This window comes from Pinus tabuliformis, chromosome 2_2 (assembly GCF_031772625.1).
Source record: "Pinus tabuliformis cultivar Carrire ecotype Pingquan chromosome 2_2, CPIR1, whole genome shotgun sequence".
Classification (NCBI taxonomy): domain Eukaryota; kingdom Viridiplantae; phylum Streptophyta; class Pinopsida; order Pinales; family Pinaceae; genus Pinus; species Pinus tabuliformis.
This window is the reverse complement of record NC_142300.1, coordinates 450,652,214-450,676,820: the sequence shown is the minus strand read 5'-3', so window position 1 is coordinate 450,676,820 and position 24,607 is coordinate 450,652,214. Positions and strand designations below refer to the sequence as shown.

General features: G+C 34.4%; 1 protein-coding gene across 1 annotated transcript; it reads left to right on the top strand.

The window, feature by feature from the left end:
* Positions 1-14,825: 14,825 nt before the first annotated feature.
* LOC149193194 (uncharacterized) lies at positions 14,826-17,664 on the top strand. Its single transcript, XM_089406556.1, has one exon. The coding sequence runs from the start codon at positions 14,994-14,996 to the stop codon at positions 17,643-17,645; it is 2,652 nt and encodes an 883-aa protein (XP_089262682.1). The 5' UTR covers positions 14,826-14,993; the 3' UTR covers positions 17,646-17,664.
* The last annotated feature ends 6,943 nt before the right edge of the window (positions 17,665-24,607 follow it).

Sequence of the window (24,607 nt, the reverse complement as noted above, 5' to 3'; positions counted from 1 at the left end):
CATACAAGACCAAATAAATAACACTGACACCTATTAATTTAAAATACAAATAGTGATCTACTTTTCTCTTTGTGAAGCCAAGTCCCTAAATATATGTATCAAATTTCTCATAGCACATCCTTGGTGACTATTTTAACCCATATCGGTTCTTTCTTACCCTTCATTGCAAAGCCTTTAGTTTTCTTCATGTAAATCTGTTCTTCCAAATCCCCATGAAGCAATTTTGTCTTAACATCCACTATTCTACCTTAAAATCAAAAGAAACAACAACTTATAAAAGTAATCTAATAGAATCTACCTTGGCAATAGGAGAAAAAATATCAGCAAAATCAATTCCTGGTAGCTAGGAATAACCTTTCTCTACCAACTGAGCTTTGTATGTCTCTACCTTGCCTCTTGCATTCTTCTTCTTCTTAAATACCCATTTTCTTCCAATGGGTTTCCTTCCAGTTGGCAATTCCACCAGATCCCAAGCCTCATTTTTGTCCAAAGATCCCATTTCATCAACCATGGCCTCTTTCTAGATTTTTCCATCCTCTGAATCTACTACCTCCCTGACAATTCTGGGATCATCATCAACAATAGATAAAACAAAATTTGAATATAAAGTAGATGAACTATACCTTTCTCACTGCCTTCTTTCTCTAAATGATATTCTCATTGCTGGAGTTTTTGGCTCCTCATCTTCTGATTCCTGTTCTAATGTAGAGTTTGATTCTTCCTCCTTTAGTTCAAACTCTATCTTCTCAAGTTCCTTTGGTAGGAATTCACATTTAATAACATCTTTCACCTCTCTAAATACCATGTCTCGACTGTACACAACCTTCCTTGTTTCTGCGTTCCAAAGCTTATAACCTTTTAAGCCATCCTTATACCCAATTAAGATGCACCTTTAGATTTACTATCCTAGGAATCAAGTTCTACATTACAATTAAAATTAAATATAGAATGGAAATCATTAAAGAACTATGGAAAATTGATCTCGATTTTAGGAATCTAGGGAAAACAATTTGTTCATTTTTTTTATTATATTAAGAAGGATATAGAAAATGATTGAAACTTCATTAATAATGAGTTTCCAACCTTTGTGAACAATATTATCTTACTTAGTGAGTTCCAAAGGGCACAACATAGCCTCCTAGAGCATAAAAGACTAAATCATATCAAAGCTAGTTGGTCTCCTATATTTAATATGTTAGAAGAGGCTATTGTTGATTGCACAAATGTTGATAGTAAACGAAGCAATAGCTTTTTCAAAGCAATTCAAGTTGTTGATGACATTAATGGCCCTCACTTGATTATAAACTTTATGCTTATCTCTAAATATATTTTACATGAAGAGATATAGATTATAAAAACTTCATTGGGTTAGAAATTAGACAATCTGATCAATTTATCAGAAGATGCATTAAACAATGGTTAGTTACATTTGTAAATTATAATGAACACTAGTTAGCTACAACAACACAGTTGCAAGAATATATCTGGAGTATTTACAAGGAGATATTTGACTTACATGTCAAGCAAGACATAACGGTTCCTCAAATGATAGAATATATTTAGGAATGGCCAAAGAAATAACTAAAAGATATAGTTAGTTTGCAAAAAATTTCAAATAGTTAGATTAACAGCATCTCTCAAGCCATATAATGGAGCATCTTCTTCAACACAAAATAAAGTACCTTGACATCATTTTTGTGAGTAGAAAAATCCTTTAAAGCATTTCCCCTCTTTCTTCCCATTATTTTTTCATCCAAATTTCTTTATTCTTTCTTCACATCATTTAAGCTTATCCCGAACTGTAGATATTTCTTTTTCTTTAGGAATCTTAAATATTTATTGGTCCATTGGAGCCCAATACTAGTCCCCTTATGGGTGAATGCAATTACTTTTACAATATTAGGTGTCAAGATTTTGAAGAGTGCTTTAGGTGCCTAAAATTTCTAAGACTTTAAAATTATAATTATTTTTTATTCTTGCAAAGAGATCCCTTTCAAGAAATCTATTCATTTGTGATTCTAAGACTTATTTAAAGCAATATAAATCTTTTTAATGCTTTCCTATGCCTTTTATTATTTCCATGAATCAAGTTATTCTATAGCTCTCTGAATGTCTGGACCATTATTATTTTGTCTTTATCTATTATCTTGCTTCAATAATGTTTAGCTCATGAATGTTGAATGGAATAAACATGATTGGTTATATTTTCTTTATATTTATACTTTTGCTATATGTTTGGTTACAATTCCTTGTCCACTCACATGAATATGATTTGAATGTATATTATTTATTTATTTATACATATATTAGAAATTTGAGTGTGATGAAAAGATGACGACTAGCTCTCAAAAACTGAAGAGGAGCTTATTTCTTATCCCTATGAGGTTGACTTCCTTTCTTAACCAGAAAAAAGGATCAACAAGGTCCTACAAAAGGGCGAGAGGGAAGAGAGGGCTTGTAAAGTGTTGAGAGGGCATGTGAAAGGTCGAGGGGGATGAGAGGTATTTTGTACGATGAGAGGGCTAAGAAGGCTTATGGAGGTCCAAGATGGCATGGGCAAGAGAATTGAGACACGTTGTGGCACGAGACATTGAGAGATATTTTCTCTCAAGTAAGAAAGCTATTTGCATGAGAAATAGTACAAGATTTCTATGAGTGAGATACTTATTTATACTAAGTCCAAAGAAAGAGAACAAAGAAGCAAAGGAGATCAAAATCAAGGATAGATCTAGGGCTTGATCTACTGCATCAGATCCAAGGGAATTGTTGTATATGTAATTTCCTCGAGAGACATTCTCCCTTGTATAAGAGCCCTTGATTCTTGTTGAAGGAATAATAAGAATTGTGATTTGGGCTTAAATTTTATGCTTATTATGGATGATCTAATTATTGGTTTTATAAGTTTCTCTTATTGGGCGCAACCCAACTTGACCTAGATTTTAGCAAAGACTTCGCATTTTGTGGGGCGGAGCGCGCAGTGGAGAAGAAGAGCACATTTTTAGGAATTAAGTATAACACGCAGTGTCATAAGGTCTTCAGGTTAGGTCGAAGCCCCTCCTTTTTGTAAAAGCACGTGATTTTGTAAGGGATCAATGGTTTTGAGACCATAGTTGGTTGCTTTAGGGAGTCGATGGTATTTGGATAATGGTATTTTGATGATGTAACCCTACAATGTAATAGTATATATAGGGTAAAATAACAAGAAGAGAATCATTGAATTGATCCAGATCAATGTTATGGGAAAATTATTGTGATCTGTAATTTGGTAGAGAAGGCGAGGCTCTGTAGCCAACCTTATGCAAAGGACAAAATATGCCTCGCCTTCTCTACCAAATTAGTGTGCAAAGGACAAAATATGCAACTGGTTTTGCAAACAACCTGCAACTTAGTGTGCAGGTCAAGAACTGTCTGTTGTTCAAAGATTTATTATATTAAGCAACAGTTCTTGTGGACATATCATTACACTGGGGTGAACCATGGTAAATTGGTGTTTTGATGTGTATATTTTCTTATTATCCATTGTAGAGTAACAATTATTACAATTGCATTTTACTTCAGAGGAAAATCAGCTGAATGACTTGGGACGAGTCACATGTGAGTGTTGGGGGCCTTTTGGGCACAACCGAACTTTGCCTAGATTTTGGCAAATACTTCGCATTTTGTGGGGTGGAGTAAGCAATAGAGTGCATAGTGGAGTGCATTTTGAGTAATTAAATATACCGTGTGGTGTCGTAAGGGCTTCGGGGTGGGTCGAAGCCCCTATTTTTTTAAAGCGCGTGATTTTCTAAGGGATTAGGGGTTTTGGGACCATAGTTGCTTGTTTTAGGGAGTCCATGGTGTTTGGAGCATGGTATTTTGATGATGTAACCCTACAATGTAATAGTATAAATAGGGTAAAATAACAAGAGGAGAATCATCGAATTGATCCAGATCAGTGTTATGTGGAAATTATTGTGATCTATAATTTGGTAGAGAAGGCAAGGCTCTACAGCTGAGTGCATAAAATCCTGAGTCTGCAATTGACTGCATAGACAGCCTACAACTTACTGCACAGGCCAAGTAATGTTTGTTTTTCAAAGATTTATTATATTAAGCAACAATTCTTATGGATATAGCCCTAAACTAGGGTGAACCATGATAAATTGGTGTTTTTATGTGTATATTTTCTTATTATTTGTCATAGAGTAGCAATTATTATAGTTGCATTTTACTTTAGCATAGTGATGGTTTATATGGCATGTGTAAGTGATTAATCTAACAGGGCGAAGTGATTAATAAGTAATAAGAATAAGATAACATAATAATACCACATCTCCCAATCCCTCAACACTGTAGAAACCTGGTTCTACTTCCTCCCATAGTCACTTCGGGTGAAGTTGCAATTTGCTTGCAGGTCATTGCCGAAAGGGCTAGTTATTAAGCATTTTGTTAGTGTACAGTATAAATTGAACCTGGGTCAGTCCATACAAAGACAACACCTCTATACCAAATTTATTTCTGCTTAGACATATTAGTGTGTTTTAGTTCATTTGATGTGTAAAGTTTAATATAAAGTTGTTACCATATATTGTGTGTTTGCTTGCATGCGTGTGTGTGCATGTGTACATTTGTGTGTGTGTGTGGACACTGAGTTTGGTGCCCAAAATATAACAAAACTATCAAAACTTCATAGATTAAGGTGAATATATGTTTGTTTTGGTTCTCTCTCACACACATAAATTTAATTATATTAATCTATTTTTTTTTTCAATGTTGTTTTCATGTTATATTGAGTTATATTATGAATCCCCTACATTATCTCCTCCCTCATCTCAATAAAAAGAATAATATAAAAAATCGCCACCACAATAATAATAATAATAAACTGAATTAGCATAGATCCATATTTTGCCTCTCTTTATTGTTTATCTCCTCCCATTCTTGATAGATATGGGGCTAAGATGGATTTACACTATGTTACTAAGAGAAGAGATAAAATTTACAACAAAATATGGATGAAATGTATAACATAACACTAACAAACTAAAATTAAATGATAATTGAGATCCTTAATGTAAAAGTGATTTTTTTTTTACCATAATCATAAATAGTATACTTGTATTACCAATCTTTCTTTTTTTTCATTATTGAGTCATTTTTACATGATTATAAAGTATTTGCAAGAATGTTCAGGAAATTTGGAAAAATTCTTAGAAAGATAAGAGATTCTTTTCTTTTTCCTTATAAGATAGTGATGCTATTGTCATTGCCAATAAAGATGTATTGTAGCGGCTACAAGTACCCTCCAAAATTTTTCCTTAGCTTCATTTTGGAGCCTTCCTACCAACCTTTCACAGCAGCATGCCTTTCTTCGTCAAGTACACAAGCTTCAGTGTTTTTCTTGCAGAAAGGAAGCCTATCTATCAGAGCTTGATGCATCCCCCTCACAAGCTGTTTGTTTGGACTTGGTCTAGCTATAGGCTAGGTAGCTCCCTCAAGAAATTGTGCAATTCTGAAGGGAAACCAGCCTTCCCTCCAGAATTTACACAATTCAGTGTGGCAGCCTGTTGGGCTCCAGAATTGCACAATTCTGTCAGTTAGGCTTGATCTAGAAAATTGCGCAATTCCTCCCAACAGGGTTGGTTAGCCTAGAAATTGCACAATTCTGGGTAGTAGTCAGTTGTGCTACCTAGAAATTGCACAAATCTCCTAGGTAACCAGCTCAGCCCCCTTCCAGAAATGCACATTTTCTCCCAACAGTTGAGAAGTATCTTGCATGTGCAGTTGAGTTGACCGGTTCCCTCCAAGACCGAGCAAAATTGATTTGCATGCATGGGGTTCTTCTCCCAAGGAAGCATGCAATGGCATCCCTTGATTCAAGGATCTACTTTTAGCAGCTGGAGGTTGCATGCAAGGATCATTTTTAGAAACCTCCCACCAAGTGTCACTCTTCCTAGATTTGTGGCATGCGCATCACATCTTTGATTTTATCAAGAATCATGAACTAGATGTTGCAGAGATCATTCCTCACATAAACCTTGCACCTTTGACATCCCACATCACATCTAGGAGTTGTCGACACATTCAAATCACTTGTTTTGGGGTAAGCCTGCTTTCCATGTCTTGTGTTTCATTTCTGGCGCTTTTTGTGTTTCACTTCACATGAATGTTGTTCGCTTGATTTCAGTGAGTGCTTACTATCATTTTGATACATACTAACTTGTACTAGCACCATTTCAGTTTTCGTTAACATCTCACTGTTGTCGCATGCATGGAATTGTTTTTTAGGAATGGTCACGGATTCAGCGACTCGCCTCACCCACATGCATGTTCTTCCTTTTTTTGAATCTATCATCCACTATTTGCATGCATGATCATTCACTTATGTTTACACTCAATATCGCCATGAATTCACATTCACATTTGTTTTTAGTCACCTTTCGGTTGGTCTGGGAAGCCTTGGCTCAGACTTTACCTCACCAAGATAACATTACACAATCCTAAGAGGGAAGGCTCTGTCTTCCTCTCAGGAAATGTGCATTTCTTCCTAGTGACTATCCTCCAGTGTTGCATTGCATAATTCCGAGGGACAGTGACTGCTAGCCCAGAAAATTATCCAATGCAGTCACTTAGCCCACCACCATTTCCAGCTGAGATTTCTCATTGTGCAATTCAATCAGTCAACAGCTAGACTAGACTATGCATTGTGCAGTTCCAGCAATCATTTAGCCCCCCAACAACCCAGACTATGCATTGCGTAGTCTTGGAAGTCAGTCTCCTGACTTCCCAGTGGAAATTGTACAAACTTCATGATCGGTCACATAGGTATGTTGAAAGTTAGTTCTCAAGTTCATTATGGTTTTCTACTAACATATACTTTCCATGAGTGTTTCCATGTCTCCATCTATCGCAGGTGTTCATCTGCCTCTCAGTAGTATGGGTACAATGGTTTTCAAGAGAGAAGAGTCGAAGACACCGTTCAGATCACACTTGGGGATGTCACCGATCAAGTGTCTATGGACTTGCCTACCCACGAAGACACCAAGTTGGTTGTAGATAAGGACATCAAGATATGATGGCAGCAGCATCATGAACATCAGCTGAAGGCAACATACCAGGTGCAACGAATGCAAGAGGAAGGTTGTTGACAACATAGAGGCAGAACAAAGTTGCAAGCTCAAGCAGATCCACTGTGGATGAAATAAACTTTGGAGACTTAGGCTATACGGTGATGACGTGACATCAAGATCCCATGAAGATAGATAATGGAACAAAGAAGGAGTTGCATGTGTTGAAGCAGCAACTCAAGGAAGAATGCGAGTTGTACAGACAAGCGAATGAGTTGTAGTAGGAACAGAGACAACAGGGGGCGCAAGATGCACTCACAGATGAAACTATGCCTGTACAAGTTAAAGATCCATCCCAGCAGCTAGCACGGAGTAGACATGGTGAGAAGTGTTGTTGATTACATGCAAGGGAATTCAACAACATGCATGTCATTGTGCGCATGCATGCGATCCAACCCATTCAGCACACTCACCGAGGAAAAGACAAGAAGCAAGTCCAACTGGAGCTAAACATGTAGTTGACAGTTGATCCGTATGACCACTAGCACACACTGGTAGATCAAAATGAACACTATGCATTAGTGTGTTGCCAGTTCGGCTACACCAAAAGGACCATGCACATGTTAGCAGATGAGTTGGATGGAGGAGACATACCAATGCACCCGGATGCAATGGAGGTAAGAGTTCACTTCAGCAAGATGTCACCATGATGCACATGCACACCATCATGGACAACCAAGCTTGGCATCAGGTCAGCAGCTTCACCATCACAAGCATGTCAAAGAGTTGGTCTCACCATAATGGACTGAGTGTCAGCGATGTCTTGCATGGCTTGCTCAAGCCATTTTGTCCCACATGAGCACATGTGCATTCTAATGTAACGTCTTTTCAAGTGGAAGTTCAAGTGTTGATAGTTCGATGTAACAGTCATAGAGTAGATGAAGAGTCATTAGGGTAGATGAACTATCACAAAGGGGAATGTCAAGTATCACCCCACCCTTTGCTATAAATAGAACCTCATAACTCATTATAAAGGCTTTTTGTCAGCCAAGCTTCTGATTAGACTATCTTAAAGAGATATTGGATAGTATTGTAATGAGCCTTGGCTTCTTCACTGCGCAGAGCTAGTACATCTCTTTGGAGGAGCAGGCGGTTGTGGCTGTAACATTCCACTATTGGAACTAGTGGTTGGACATGGATGTATTGTATGACTGGAGTTTTCTTGGAGCACTCTTAGACATACTCATACTCTTGGACACTTGGAGTTTTCTTGGAGCACTCTTAGAGGAGTGTCTCATACTTGGGATTTGGAGAAAGAAGGAAAAGGAAAAGCAAGAAACGCAAGAGGATAGCGGGATCAAAAGCTACAACAGGTTTTTCTTGTAGGTATCGAGTTGCATGTATGAATTCCTTGCTAGTTTTGACATGCAAGTGGTTTCTTGGTTATGATTTTTCGTTGGCAAGGAGGATTTCCTGGATTGACAGTGGTTACTCATAGCCTTTCTATTTCCTGGATAGTCATGGTGTTGTGGATTTTGTCCTTGTTTTCTAGTTGGTGCTCATGTTCCTTTGGCTGTGGGTTGAGCTACTAGTTCCTGGAGCCTTGGTTGGAAAAACTCTCTAGAAACATTTTAGTAGCTTAGGTTGAGTTATTATTCCTTGAAGCCTTGGTTGGGAAAATTCTCTGGAGCCCTTGGTGGGTTGAGTTGTTAGTCCTAGAAGCTTTGATTGGACAAATTCTCTAGAGCCCGATGGAAACTATGGGTTGAGTTACTAGTCCTGGAAGCCAGGTTCAAACAAACTCTTTAGAGCCCTAGATACCTTTGATGGAGAAAAATCTAGTGATGGTTAGTGATGTCCAACCGTGAGGTGAAATCATTGGTTGAGGGTTGAGGCAGTTTGGATTTATGTTTGTTCTTCTTCTTTACTTGGGAAGATGTTATAGGTTGAGCTACGTCTAAATGGAAAATATGATACACCCAAAAGGAAAACCTTTAGGGAACCTATTATACCTATATCTTTGCTAGTATCCAATCTAATTGACATGGTATAAATATACTTTTGTGTTAACGCTTGTCCAATCTAGTAGAGAAAGGATAAGGGAAAATCCAAAGCGAGAAAACCAATATCAGAGGTTCAAAAATACTTCTTTGGAGGGGAAACCTCCTCTACTCTCAATAAGTTAGGATCCCTCTTCTGCCTATTGAAAAGAATATGTGTTGATGCACAATCCTATTAAATAAATAAATAAATGGTGAAAGAAGAGAAAGGCTTCCTTTGCAGTGAGGTGAAGCAAGTGACTTTGTCGGGGTACTGTCCAAGCTTGCCAGAAGTGAAGCGACATTTGTGCTCTTGAAGTGACTTCGTTGTGGTACTGTCCAAGCCTACTAGTAGAGAAGAAAAACCAGAGATGAAAAATTATAATATGAATATCACAAACTTGTCATGCACATTACCCTTTCCTGGATTGAAACAATTGTGATATGTCATATCATTTTATGTTGAACCAAGCGAAAGAAAGTGAGATACTATGTATATAATAGGGTTGAAAGGGGGAATTCAAGGTAATATAATTAGTGAATCAATAATTCTTGAAGTGTTGGCCCTTTAACCAAAAATACATTCCTAAACAAAGAAGTTGAAGCTCACCGAGTGTGTGACCAAGTGTTATCGTTGCTACAACACCCTCCGAAAATTTCATCACATTCAAATTTTGGAGCCTACTTCACCATCGTATATAATGTCGCCTTGGTCATTAAGTGTCATTTTAGGTCATTCTATATGTTTCAAGTGTTCTTGGGTATCCTCATGTGTCGTTGCATTGATTAAAACATATTTAGTGTATTTCATGGTCGTAACGCCTTTGTTGTTGTAAAACAACAATTTTTGGTCATAGTCGCACACACTTCATTTGTACTACTTGGGGAATGTATGTAAAGTGGTGTTTTGATGTATACATATCATTTTTTAAGCTTGTCTAATTTTTCTTGATAAGTCAGTATGTGTCCCACAAATTTTTTTTTTTGCAAAGTGAACTCGTTAAGGTAAGGAGCGCATGAGCACACTCTTAAGCCTCAACTAGGAATCCTCCATTGTTAAGAATCGTGCCCTGCGCCGTCCAAGATCACATAGCACAATCATAAAGCATGTTTCCCTTTCCTTATTCTGAATTACGCCCTTTAGAAACCAAGTCTTCCTTGAGCGCACTTCTTCAACCTGAAGGAGTGCACCTCCTTAAGCGCATGAGCAATTCTCAAAGGCCCAAAGCTCAACTCCTTTAGCCTTCAACAATGTACCATGTTCCCTCCTTGGAATTGTGAGTGCATGAGCACACTATAAATCCATGAAGCTTCATCCTTTGAAAATGTGCCATGCATCCTCCTTGCCTTCTTGAGCACATGAGTGCACCCCAAAGCCATGAAGCCTCTCCCTTTAGCCTATATCTTTGTGTCATGCATCCTCCTTTTCTCCCTTGAGCACACAACACACTTAGGAAGCCCAAAATCTTCTACTGCATTCTTTGAACTTACACCATGCACCCTCCCTTGATTTTGTATTTCTATTGAGTGCATCCCAAAGCCTTGAAGCTTCTCCCCTTCAACCCTCCAACCTTTCAAAGTGTTCCCTTGTGCCTAGAATCTCTTGTTACTCCTACCAAGTGCACTATTAAGGAATTAAAATGAAATTTGATTGAAACATGTTAGAATAGGATATTTTCAGGTTGATGGTTACTTTTCATGAGTGATTACAGTTACAGGTACCTCAGGAAACACAAGGAAAGCATGTATGAAGAAGACAAGGAAAAAAAGGAAGACAAAGGAAGCATTGAAGTCTTGATGATCAAAGAACCCTAAGACGCTATAAGATAAAATACTCTTTAGAGCATGAAGACATCACCAATCAGAAGTTGCATCCAGAATAAAGAAAGGAGTGGCAACCTTGTCACTATTGATGAAATTCCATGCCATCGATCACTATTAGTCCCAGACATTAAGGATAATGACTTGTCATGTCTTCATCACATGATGATGTGGAAATTGTGATGTAATTATGTAATCATTGTAAAGACAAATAAGTGGAAGTCTAAGATTCACATATGAACAAACGAGACATGGAAGTCCAAAAGACATGTAATGCTAGGAGTCACATGTAATTCCAAAATTGATTTGGAAGTCCAAAGGTTGTGGAACTCCAAAGGTCATTGGGAGTTGGAAATTCAGGAGTCATGAGGATGTGAAAGGTCTTACCTCAAGCTATAAAAGGATCCTCATTACTCATGCAAATGACTTTTAACCTTGGCTTCTCCCACAAGGCAATAGAGAGATAGAGTTAGTAATTTTGGAGATCAGCTGAGTGGTTCTAACTCTCCGCTGGTGGAGCTAATGATGTTCATTGTACTTATGTATCTTGGAACTTTTTCTTAATACTTGAAGCCTCTTAAGAAATACATTTTCATACATGGATTGTGGATGTTTCAAGACTACTCTTTGAATGTTTATGATTCATGTTCACTTTCACATGTATTGAAGTAATTGAACTATTTTGGTGACTTTGGCACTTAACTTATTAGAAATGTGTTGTAATGATTGTAACAATCGCCAAATCTATGTGAACTATTTTGCTTGATGTAAGACGAATCTTTCCCATTCGTGTGTGTCTCCATTAGGGTAGTATTATTACTTCCCTCTTAGAGGCTCAATTTATTTCCCCTATGCAACACATAATCTTGATACATTTGCAAACAAACATTCATAAGACACATTCTCTCGCTCATTCCAAAGAACATGTGTGCTTCTCTCTTGTGCTAGTCTTTAAAGCGAAGGCATATCTTAAGAAAACGACAACTAGGTTGTATTCGATATAGGACTCCTATGCTAAATAGTGTGAGGTATAATTGGGACCTCATATTAGGGAGATCCCTTATGTTGGTGATGTCTAGCACCGTCAACGCCTTCTACTTAAAGAGACTCATGGTTCTAACTTTTTCTTTTTCTTTTTTTCTCTTTTTTTTTTTGTTGGGGGGGGGGGGGGGGGGGGGGTTTGTTTCTCCTGTAGGTGAGGTTGTGGTCTCAATTTTGAGTGTGGGGAAACTTTAAGAGTTTGGTGACTTCTAGCTTCCACTTCGACTTATTCTTGCTCTCTTTTGCTTTCCAGGTGTAAACACTATTGAGGTTTCCATCACTTAGGGTTTTTTTTGGAATATGAGGGTTTGTAATGTTAACACCCTTAACATTGGTTTTTTTTTTCTTATGGAAAGTGTGAATTTTTATTATGAATTTATGACTAGTTAATATTTAGATGTCACAGGGTACCTTTGGTCTGACAGATGACTATATTCTTTTGCTCCATGAAATTAGGTTATAAAACTTCAAGTCCTGTTGTAAACACTCTCGATCTTCTTTTGTAACTTTAAATTCTAGATTATTAACATAGTTTCTTGTAATGCAAGGGAAGAATTTATGGTATCATTTCTGTAAATTTGAAAGGTTGTTTTTGGAGTTCTTTATTTGCACTATGTTAGGCAAATATTCACTTGCCAACATGAATTAAGTACTTGTTTCCTCATAAATGTTGATGCTTCTATCACATTACCACATTTCTTTTTTTATAAGTTGGTTAACGAGACTAGGGTTTCTTCTTGAATTAGTTGCATATAAAAATAATTATGTTAACTATGTAAACCCTTCCTGTTAGTTTTTTACTATGATTTATTTGTTGTAGAAATGATATATATGATAATTGCCTTTGTTAATTCTAGAAATATTTTTTTATTGATGTTATTGGCTATTGGTCATAGTTTCCTTTTTTATATTTCGATATTCATGCTTGTTCCTATTTCAATTAAAGGCCTATAGATTCAAGGGGTTGTTCAGGGGTTGTTCCTATTTCAATTAAAGGCCTATAGATTCAAGGGGTTGTTCCGGGGTTGCTAGTAACCCGACTTGGCCCAAGAACTAACCCAAATCTCTTCAAGGTTATGAAAGTTTTTCACCATATTATGTTCAACAATATAGTATTTTACAATTACTTGTTACAACCTGCATGTGCAAAATTTCATCTCAACTCAAGGTTAATTGTTTCTTTAGTTTGCATTCTAGAAGGAAGGGATTGTTCTAAGGTTGTCGTGTTTACCAACCTTTCTTGAGAACTAAACCCATTTCCTCATTAAATTATATTAGTCCTTTCTTAAATCTATTCTTAAATTAGTTGTGAAACATTGTATTTCACTATAATGTCACATCAAACCTTCTCATTTTCCAATCTGATTTAACCTAAGATAACTCACCCAACACTTTTAGAAATTTTTCATAAATAGAAAAATAGTCACAATCTTGATACAATATTTAGTATAAAAGACAGATTGTATTATACATATTTGTTCATGTGTTGTTGCCTAACTGATGAACAACAATGTCACAGAGAAGGGAATTCTCCTCCCAACTGATGAGCCAATCCCAATACTATGTCTCCCTCGAGTGAGCTTCATTCAAGTTAGGTTAGAACAAATATCTCCACAGAGCCACCCTAAACCTATTTGATCCCAACCAAACGTAGACTAGGATTTGTACGTTGAGTACCAAGCCCAGTCAGAATTCCACTGGTTGAACTAGCTCAAAAATTCCTCACAACGACAATGTCCTTCAAATTTTATTCCCAGTCCATTTTCCTCCAGATATCCTTAAGTTCCTATATTCCCCAAGAGGAATTGGGCAGGTAACCACCTTACCCATAATTGTTTCTAACCACGATGTGATGTGAGATCTTTTAGCATTGCTTCCCAATGTAACTTTGTAGTTAGTTTCATACAACACTTTATTATTATTATTAGTAAGTTAAACAGACAACATATATACATATTCCACAGGCACAAAACCCACAAACCAAAAGTGTATATTTACTAGTAGTAAATAACTAAATATTTACACTTACCAAGGGATATCACATTTGATTATTTTTTATCTTGATAAAATTAAGTAATTTTTGTAGGCAACTTTTTAGTTTGGTATGAATTCCAATTTAATGAGGCATTTCACACTTAATAAGAGTTTATTGTGTTTATTGAGTTTCATATTTTTGAAAATAATATTATATGATTTTTTACGTTATAGACAAAATCTAATCTAACTTTTTTTGAAAAATGAGGTGTTGGTAAGTTTTATAGTTGGACTAGTTTGTTTTCCAATCTAAAGCCAAAAATAACTTATAGACAAATAATTTTATTCAATCTCTATAAATTAGAAATTATATAATTAAAAAAATAAAAATAGAGATTATATAATTTAAAAAATAAAAATAAAAACAAGCATCGTTTAATTAAAAATTTAAACATGGTAAAAAAACTTTATAATTTTTTTTTTAACTTATTTCTTTTTATAATCAATAATATTATTTTATAAATATTTTTCTCTAAAAAAATTAAATTAAAATAAAATATTCAATATTATTATTTATTTCTCATTAGTTAACCCACGTATATTTTATTTTTTAAATTGGTTTGATGTAAGTTAAGTAACAACATTTCCCTCGTATACTAATCTGTAGAACTCAGCAGAAAAGTGAAAACATTTAACATAATTAAAATAAAAATCAAATTGGATGATATAAACGTTTACCTACTTCAATGATAAAATCAGAAAGATTTACATCATTAAAATAAAATTCAAATTGGATGATATAAACGTTTACCTACTTTATTGATAAAATCAATCTTCTAGATACCACAAACTTTATCTTACACCTCTCATTTTAAAACGCATTCACACTTTCTAACACACTTCGACTCCAACAGCTCGCGTCAACCATCCATGGCTCCACTGGTCCCCATACGGTGGTCTTCTTTTTACTTTCAATTTCTTGATACCTTTACTATTTATTTCCACAACGCGCACTTCGGGTTGCATAGCAGAGAAGCCATTAAAGACGCTGAGTTGATAAAAAGAGAGAGAAATGATGATGAAAATGTTGATGCTTCTGTGGTTTGCGTTCATGGCAACTCCCACGGCGTTGGATACTGTAAGTGCAGCGACTGTTACTTCGTCAATGAAGAAGCCCCATATTCACAATCATCATGATTCTGTGGTATTCACATCTCCCATGAACCTTCACGATACAAGGGACCTGGAGGCCCTTTTGTCTTTCAGAGATGCGGTCATATCCGATCCATCTGGATCCCTCCTCAGCTGGACACCACACAACTCACACAACGTCTGCTCCTGGAATGGAATCCGCTGCAGGAAGGGCACGAAGAGAGTGGTGGCCATAACACTTCCTGGCTTGGGATTACAAGGTAGTCTTTCACCATATGTCGGTAACTTTTCATTATTACGTACTTTCAATCTTTCTGGTAATAATCTGTCAGGAACCATTCCACCGGAGCTGGGTCACCTAAAAGCTCTTGGAATACTAGACCTTAGCCATAATACGCTTTCGGGTCCTATTCCAAGATCACTCTCTAATTGTACGCGCCTTGAGTGGCTCCGACTTTCAGTAAACAGCTTGGCAGGGACCATTCCAACAGAATTCGGCCGTCTGGGCAAGTTGGAACATCTTCGTTTGAAGCAAAATTACCTTACTGGAAGCATCCCATCTTCTCTGAGCAACTGCAGCTCTCTCCAAGAGGTGTCCATTGGACACAACAATCTGACAGGTCCAATTCCTCTTGAACTGGGCTCGCTGCAAAATTTAGAGTACCTGGCTCTCGAATCCAACAAGTTGGATGGCACCATTCCTCCATCTCTGGGGAACTGCTCTTCTCTCACGAATTTGTTTTTGGGCGACAACAAATTGTCAGGCAAAATACCACCACAAGTGGGAAAGTTGAGGGAGCTTGTTCAACTGTCTATTTATGGACCGGGTAATATTTCAGGTGTGATCCCATCTGAAATAGGAAATTGCAGCAAACTTGCATGGTTGGATTTAGGATATAACAGAATTCAGGGATCCATCCCGATGAGTATATACCGCCTTCCGGTTCTTTCCACACTGAGTTTGGTACAGAATAGCCTGGTAGGTGTAATACCCGAAGCCATTGTCAATCTGAATCAGTTGGTGTACTTGGATCTTTCTGTGAATGAGCTTACTGGTAGCATCTCCAATGGCATTGCCAATTTAAGTATGCTTGAAAAAGTTTACTTTAATGGGAACAGGTTAACAGGGGACATACCTGAAATGATTGGCAATTTGACCCAGTTGAGCGTTTTGTATTTTGGTGATAATCTGCTCACAGGTAGCATACCTGAAAGCATTACAAAATTAAGTAAGTTGACCCATTTATATCTTCGTAACAACACGATAATGGGTAGCATACCTGAGGGCATTTGCAATTTGAGCAAGCTTGAATCCATTTTTTTGGATCATAACAATCTTACAGGTACAATTCCCAGGAGTGTGGGTGATTGTGTATCGCTACAACAGTTAGATTTGTCTGCAAACCAGTTGAATGGAAATATTCCAGACTCTATAGGCAACTGCAGTTTTCTGATGGATTTGGTATTAACCAACAATTCGCTATCAGGCAGAATCCCGCCAACTTTAAACAGATGCATGAAGCTACGCAGGTTAAAGGTGTCCGAGAACAAATTGAGTGGTACTCTAGATATGGCGTTTCCAATTTCTATGAAAGTATTTTCAGCTGCTTCTAATAATTTTGTTGGGACCATGCCTACATTTTTGGCCATTTGTGGGCAACTTCAGTTATTGGATTTAAGGAAAAATGGATTAGTGGGTGAGCTTCCTCATTACCTTTTATGTTTTTATCATTTAAGAGTTTTAAGTTTGGGTTATAATAAGTTGCAAGGGTTTATTCCTCAATGGATGACAAATTTGACTCAGTTGCAAGTGTTGGATTTATCCAATAATAAATTTAGTGGAAGAATACCATCCAATCTTCAGACACTCCAAGGATTTAAAATTCTTAATGGTTCCAAGCTTAATACTAATACTCTATATGAGGATTTAGGGGTTCTAATCAAAGGCACTGAATATATTATCACATATGTGTTGGCCACAAACATCATTTTTGACCTATCCAACAATAATCTTATCGGAGAAATACCTCCAAGCATAGGGAGTCTAAGGAGCTTGAGGTTATTGAATTTATCTAGAAATGAATTAACAGGTCAAATCCCCAAATCTCTTAGTGAGATACCTACTTTGGAGGAATTGGACTTGTCAAAAAATAATTTAAGTGGAAGTATACCTGAAGGGCTCACTGCATTAACCATGTTGGCATCTTTGGATCTCTCATGTAATAGACTTTGTGGCAAAATCCCAAAAGGAACACAATTTGATACTTTCAATGTGATTTCCTTCCAAAGAAATCTATGCTTATGTGGGAATCCTTTACAACCATGCAAGGAAAATGGAACGCAACGAGGAAGCCCTACTATTAGTGGAGATCAAGGAAGCCCTACTATTAGTGGAGATCAAGGATGGTTGATCCATGTGAATGAATATGTCTCATTAACAGCATTAAAGTTGGGAATAGGGATTGGATTTGGTGGAGTTATGAGTATAATGATACTTTGGGATAAAGCTAGATGTTGGATAATGCCCCCTCACATACAAGCATTTTATGTAGTGCATCAATTTCCTAAATAGCTTATTAGTTTGTTGTACCCATTTTCCTTGCCAAATAAATATTGTAATTAAAACATATATTATAAAGAAGAATTATCCCTAAAATTATTATTGAATCACGTGCATTGTATTTTTATGTGAAATAAATGTTGACTATTCAAGAAAAATATGATGTTATATATTTATTAAGATGTATTCATACTTCTACCATGATACAAAGATGCTCTCTCTATTTTTTGCTTCTCACTTTTACCTCTGACATGGCATACATATTACAAAGATGCTCTCTCTATCTTGTCCTTTTCAGTTTTACTTAGGACAAAGTATACATTAGGTTTGGATTATGGTGCCTTATTTTAAAGATTTTAATTTTTTTATTGAATGAAACTAATTTTACATTATGAAATGAAATTATAAAAAATGAAAATGAATAAATTTTTATTTTGTAATTTTACATTGTTAAAATAAAATTTTGTTAATTAATGTTTTTTTACTATGCAAATTAAGAATTTTGTTAATCTGCCCATGGGGCTTTGGATTGACAGTGAATGGGTGCACTGTTAACAACATTTTCCTTATTAAAATTCATAACTTATTACATTTAAATTTTATAGAAAATATATCTTAAACTCATAATTATTTTCTATATTAAATATTATAATATCATTAAAAAAAATTAAGGTGAAAATAATTATTTAAATTTAATTCATCTTATAATATTACTTTGAAGTAACTATATAACAAAGCATTATATATTTATATATTTAAAATTTGAAGATTATGTTTTCAATTATACAGTAGTTCTGTATAATCAAAATTTGTAATTATGTTCCTATTTTTATTATTTTTTATAAAGTTTCTTATTAATTAAAATTTAAGGATTATGTTTTCAATTATATTTTTGTTATTATAAAACAAAATATGGATGTAAAGTCTTCAATTAACTAAAAATGTTTATTTTCTTCAAGTTTTTTTATTACATTTATGAATTGAGTTTAAGGAGAATAATCAAGGTCTTTTTCTCACACACAATGGTGGCTCCTCACATCTATATCTCAATTTTTAAGTACATGATCATGTGATGTAATAATAAAACCTGGAGGACTTTTTCCCTACCATCCAAGTTCAATATCATTAAGGTTTGTTCCAACCGAAATGTAGGGGGTATTTACACCCATTCAAGAACACATAAGGGATATACCCATAATTCTCTATGAGGTTTTCAAGGTACCAACAATCTCATTGTGGCCTTAAGTTCGTGGGGGTGGGGAATTTTTTTCCAAAAAGCTTCATGAAGGAAAATGATGAGGGTGAATACGCAAGATAATGTAGAGATATGATTTTGTAAAATGTAGTAGTCTATAAGGAATTGGTTGATTGTTGCAAACATCCCTTCAAATATAGATCCATCATCACCAAGGGTACTGTTAATAGGCCTTTCTAGGAATATATGGATATAACACTAGGTGGCTAAGGGATATGCTTTGGATATTTTACATATTGTAGACAAAGCTCAACCCAAATGTAATTGGAGGATGGTACAACCAATAGAGTTGAAAGTGACAGGTCTGTAAGAAATCGTTCTTCAACACTAAAGGTGAGTTTTGGATATAATGAAAAAATGAGATCAAACAAATAAAATAAAAATTCTTCCTTATGAAAGGTTAATTCATAAGGTTTTCATGATTGATGGATTTACTTCTCACAAACCCTTCATACTAGAGCTATATGGACCATGTGAATTCCAAGGAATATATAGCTTGGTTTAAAGAGTTAGAAGGAAGTATTGGATTTAAAAATGGGGTTCAAAGTAACTTAGGACTCAGTGGTGGCATTGAAGCTATGGTAAAGAGTTTATTCAAATATAAATCTAGGTAAGAAAGGGTGTAAATGTGTGAAGCTCTAGAGAACAAAGTTAGATTGGTTCTTGGTGAGGATATTGAGATGAATCTAGTGGTTGAAATCGAAAAATGAGCTTTGATAGTGTAAATGTGTGAAGCTCTAGAGAACAAAGTTAGAATGGTTCTTGGTGAGGATATTGAGATGAATCTAGTGGTTGAAATCGAAAGCCGAGCTTTGATAGTGTAAATGTGTGAAGCTCTAGAGAAAAAGGTTAGATTGGTTCTTGGTGAGTATATCCAGATGAATCTACATGTTAAAATGGAAAAGGAAGCTTTGATAGGGAATTTCTTTAATAGGCAATTTTCTGAAAATACCTTATTGGAATTTACTAGAACTTGAACAAAAGCACCTTTTAGGATATATTCAACAATTCCACCCCTTTGTAAATGGTTGGGTCACATTTATCTTTAGATACAAAGAAGATGGTACCATAATATAATGGTTGAATTGGTTGTGGGTTTTACAACATCAACTCTAAAAAGATGAACTCCCTATTTGACCCCCAAAATGAGAAATCCATAATACATATTATATGGGTCAAATAATGGCATATTCATATATATTCTTAGTCATTGGAAAACATTAGGGACATATGAGATAGTGTAGGGTAGCTTATAGAGGTGGAAACAAGTTATGAAAGAATGGATTTAGAAATGATTGCTCATATTTTAATGCAGGTGGAATTGTAGGAGGGTTTATTGGAAGATTTTTCTGATAGAATTTGGGAATAGACAATATATGCAGGCTCTGGAAAACATGGGTATACCCTTCCATTGTTTAAGGTTGCGTACCTATAGTTATTTAGGAAGTTCTTTTTTTTCCTCGGAATAACTAAGAAATTTAAATTCGAGAAGAGAAAAATTCAATGATTTAGACCTAAAGGGGAAATAATAGTCTATAGTGGAAAGGATTCAATGAAAAGGTAGACATGGTGAATCCAAAAGAAACAAAATCCCCTACGAATGAATATTAAAATGAAAAGTTCGCTATGGAGAAAGAATTGGTATCACCGAAAATCAATATCTTAAAGATAATAAGGTACATGGGTGTAAGTCATTTTGAACAAGATCAATTTATAATGATGAGGAACTATCTAATGCACAACCTATCTATGTTCTAGGTATGTATCCAACTACTACTAAAAAGTTTATAAATTATGGTATTGAATTCCAAAACCTAGTACATGACCATTTCCTAGGTTTGGTTGTGTATAAGAATAAGTCATTTAAGGAATCCAAGAAAGAAAACAAAGAGAAAGAGGTTATGGTTCTTCCTAAAATTGTCTTGGAATATGCACAAGATTTCAGTTTTGTACCTAGGGAGGTAGGGAAAGTAATTTCCCAATAAAGAGTTCACTTCTTAGTCCTCCTACCTCTAAGTATTTACTTATAAAATTTGAGTAGGAAAAAATATCCATTGAGATCTAGACAAGGTGTTATGGAATTAGATTCAAATGGAACTGAAGGGGTGTTAAGTATAGACTTGGAAAATGATGGTTCACACCCTAGAAGGAGAAGGAAATATCATTTAACTATAACCTAAAGAATTCCAAAAGTGGAATTAAACAAGGGAAGCAATAAACCTTAAAAGGGGAGCTTAAATTAGGCTATGCTTTTGGTAGGATTTCTCGATGACAATTATGTCATCCAAAACAAAGGGGTTAGGAAACTCCTCAAAAAAATATTTCCATAGTTATTTTAGTTGGTCTCCATAGACCTAATATTTTAACCATTAAAGAGACTATGGGAGAAAGGTTAAAAAATATAGTAGAATCATAGATCATCTTTAAGGACTAAAGTTCTTATTCATAGATTCTATAGGGAGACATGGAAGATTAATTGTTATTTGGTAGAAACAATGTTAGTTAACTTTGTATTATTTAACTTAGGCATAGGATTTGATATCTTCTCTATGGAGATGGCTAAATCTTTTTTAATACATAACATATATGGGATTTATAGGGACAAGGCGGCTTACTTTGAATTACTATCATATGGTTTTATAACAAATTAGGAAAATTATTATGGGAGGGAATTTAAAATTCATTATCAAAGGAATAGGCATATGGGGAAAGTAGCCAAAGAAAATCACTTATTAGATTTCTTTTTAACAAGATTTAGGAGGTTGTTATTGTGGATATAGAACTAGTCAAATTGGTTTCCACGTGCAAATATATGAGAATAATGGATGGAAGAGTTACAAAAATATTATATAGGATTTTGGTGTCAAAATATTTTATGGTAATCCTAAAATAATAATATCATGGGAGGAGATATTAGGAGCATTAAATCATCACCCAATCCCATTGCAGGTTGAGAACGCGTATATCAAACCACCTAGTCCAGTCAGGTTTAATTCTACATGGTAAAAGGATGAAAAAATTGTGAATGTAGTCATATTAGAATAGAAAATGTATGATGCACCCTTAAGTGAGTTAGCTTGACTACTTTGAGCTAGAAGGTAGACTTATCTAAAGCATATGATCAAGAAAACTAGCTATAGTTGAGAAAAATGGTTCACTATCTTCTTGGCAATTTTCCTATGTATTTTATGTTAATATGGTAATTTTCACTTTTATTAAATGGATCAACAATGAATTTCTTAAAACCCATTAAAGGACTAAAATGAAGATGTTTATTATATACATTTCTTTTTTTGGTAATGGTTGGAGGGCTTTGTTAGAAATTCTAGGGGAAAAACAGATATGAGTTCTAAAAGTAATAAAATCGAGAACAACTCTTTTGTTGACCCATATAATATTTGTAGATTATGTGCTCATGTTTTATGTTGGCTCTTGGAGAGTTGTAAACAAACTAGAAGAAAATATCAACTAATTTAGTATAGCATTTTGGATGATGGTGAAATGCATAAGTCTCTATTTCTTTCAATTGGCTAGAAGAGGATAATGTAAGGTTATCTCATCCAAATATTTCTGTTTCAAACACATGATTTAGGTTTCTTCTTAAAATATAATGATTATGGGGAAAATGGCTAGAAATGGTGAATATATATAAAATAAGAATTAACAAGTGGAAATCAGGTTAACATTGACTAAAACTCTATTGGAAGAAATTTTAATATATTGGTAATTTGGAAATCATTGTCCTTTATTCCTAAAGAAGGTTTCGAAAGGATGTTACAAAAACTTTCAAATTTCTATGTACTACTAAAATAGAAATAAGGGGATCCCATTACCGATGTGGTAGGTTATAGCTAAACCTAAGGATGTATAGATTTAGGGATTAAAAGTCATATGTCATGTTAGCAAGGCATTGATTTCCAAATCCGTGTGGAGATTAATCTCAAAGGAAGGGCTATGAAATCAAGTCATTATCGAGAAATACATTGAAGCATATGTTATTGAAGAGTTGAATAGAAATCCATGCAAACCCATTCATAATGCATATGCATTATAGAAAGCTATTACGTTCTTGATTTCCTAAATAGCTTGATAGTTTGTTGTACCAAATTTCACTACAAGTAAGTATTATACTAAAAACATATCTCATAAAAAATTATCCATAAAATTGTTATTGAATCATGTGCATTGTATTTGTATATGAAATAAATGTTGACTATTCAAAAAAAAACATGACATTATATATTTTTTGATATGTATCTATACTTCTACCATAATACAAGGATGATCTCTTTATCTTGTCTTTCTCAGTTTTACCTCTGACATAGTATAGATATGTTTTAAATTTTATGTATTATATCAATATATTTGGGCTCTCATGTTTTATTGTACTTATTAAATAAAATCAACTTTAGATTATATGTAGATTGAGTAAACAAAAATGAAAATACGAAAGTGAAAATGAATAAATTGCAAACTAAATTCTACATTGCTAAATTAGAATTTTGTTAACTTATCTCCTTTTATTATGTAAATTAAGGTTTTTTTAATCTATATTAAATTAAACAATACACAATATTTTTTTATTTAAATATTAGTTTTTCCCACGTTAAATTTCATAAATTATAAAATTATATATATATATATATATATATATATATATATATATATATATATATATATATATATATTTATTTATTTATTTATTTATTTATTTATTTATTTTCTATATTAAATACTATAATATTATTAAAATTAAATTGATTTTTAAATATTTAAAATAATATTTAAATATATTTCATCTTATAATATTATTTTTAAGAAAGTTTCTAACCGAGCAGCATGACATATTTAAAATATAAGGATGATGTTTTCAATTATAAAATTATTTTTAAAATATATTTCATTTAATTGGTACAGACTTTCAATTTCAATTATATAATAATTTTGTATAGCTAAAATTCAATAATCATGTTTTTATTATTATGTTTTTGTAGGGTTTCTCATTAATTAATTTTTAAGGAATAGGTTTTTTGTTACGTCTCCGAAATTTCATCTATTTCACTTTTTTCTTTCACTTTGCTTCAGTATTTACCATATTCCACAACTCCATAACCTTGCATAAAGACCATCTTCATGATTAGATATGAGTTTACACATTATTTTGTAATACATTTATTTTGGTATTTTGAGTGAATTTATGGTTAAATATTAGAAAAATAACATGTATTCACTTATATATAAAATATGTATGAGTTTTGTGATGTGTGTAGGCATATTTGAAGATTCCAACATAATCATATTTGGGGTATAAGTCTCAAATTCGAATTTCCTCTTTAAACCCTTGAAGATTTGAGGAAGATTTAAGATCATTGATCAAACACATTTCATGGAGAAGAATGATGGAAGTCTTCATAAGTGTCTCCTATCAAGGGTACGAGAGATTTGTGAGAGGATATGAAGAGATGCTAGTTGTTAGATGTTAACACATGGTTGTAACCACATGAGATATGGGGATCTAGGACAATTTTGTGGATCTACATTTATGAATTAGTTTTCTTAGATTTTATATAAATAGGAGTTCCTTTTCCTCTCAAAGGTGTGTTAGGTTTGGGAATGCTAAAGTTATGCTTATGCTTCATGTGTTAAGAATTCAAAAGATTGGCTATGATTATGCTTCATGTTATGAATACTATTGATTTTATGAATACAATCCTTTGAG

Excerpts from the sequence above, each read along its gene's own strand:
- LOC149193194 (XM_089406556.1), top strand. The coding sequence starts at position 14,994 with ATGATGATGAAAATGTTGATGCTTCTGTGGTTTGCGTTCATGGCAACT.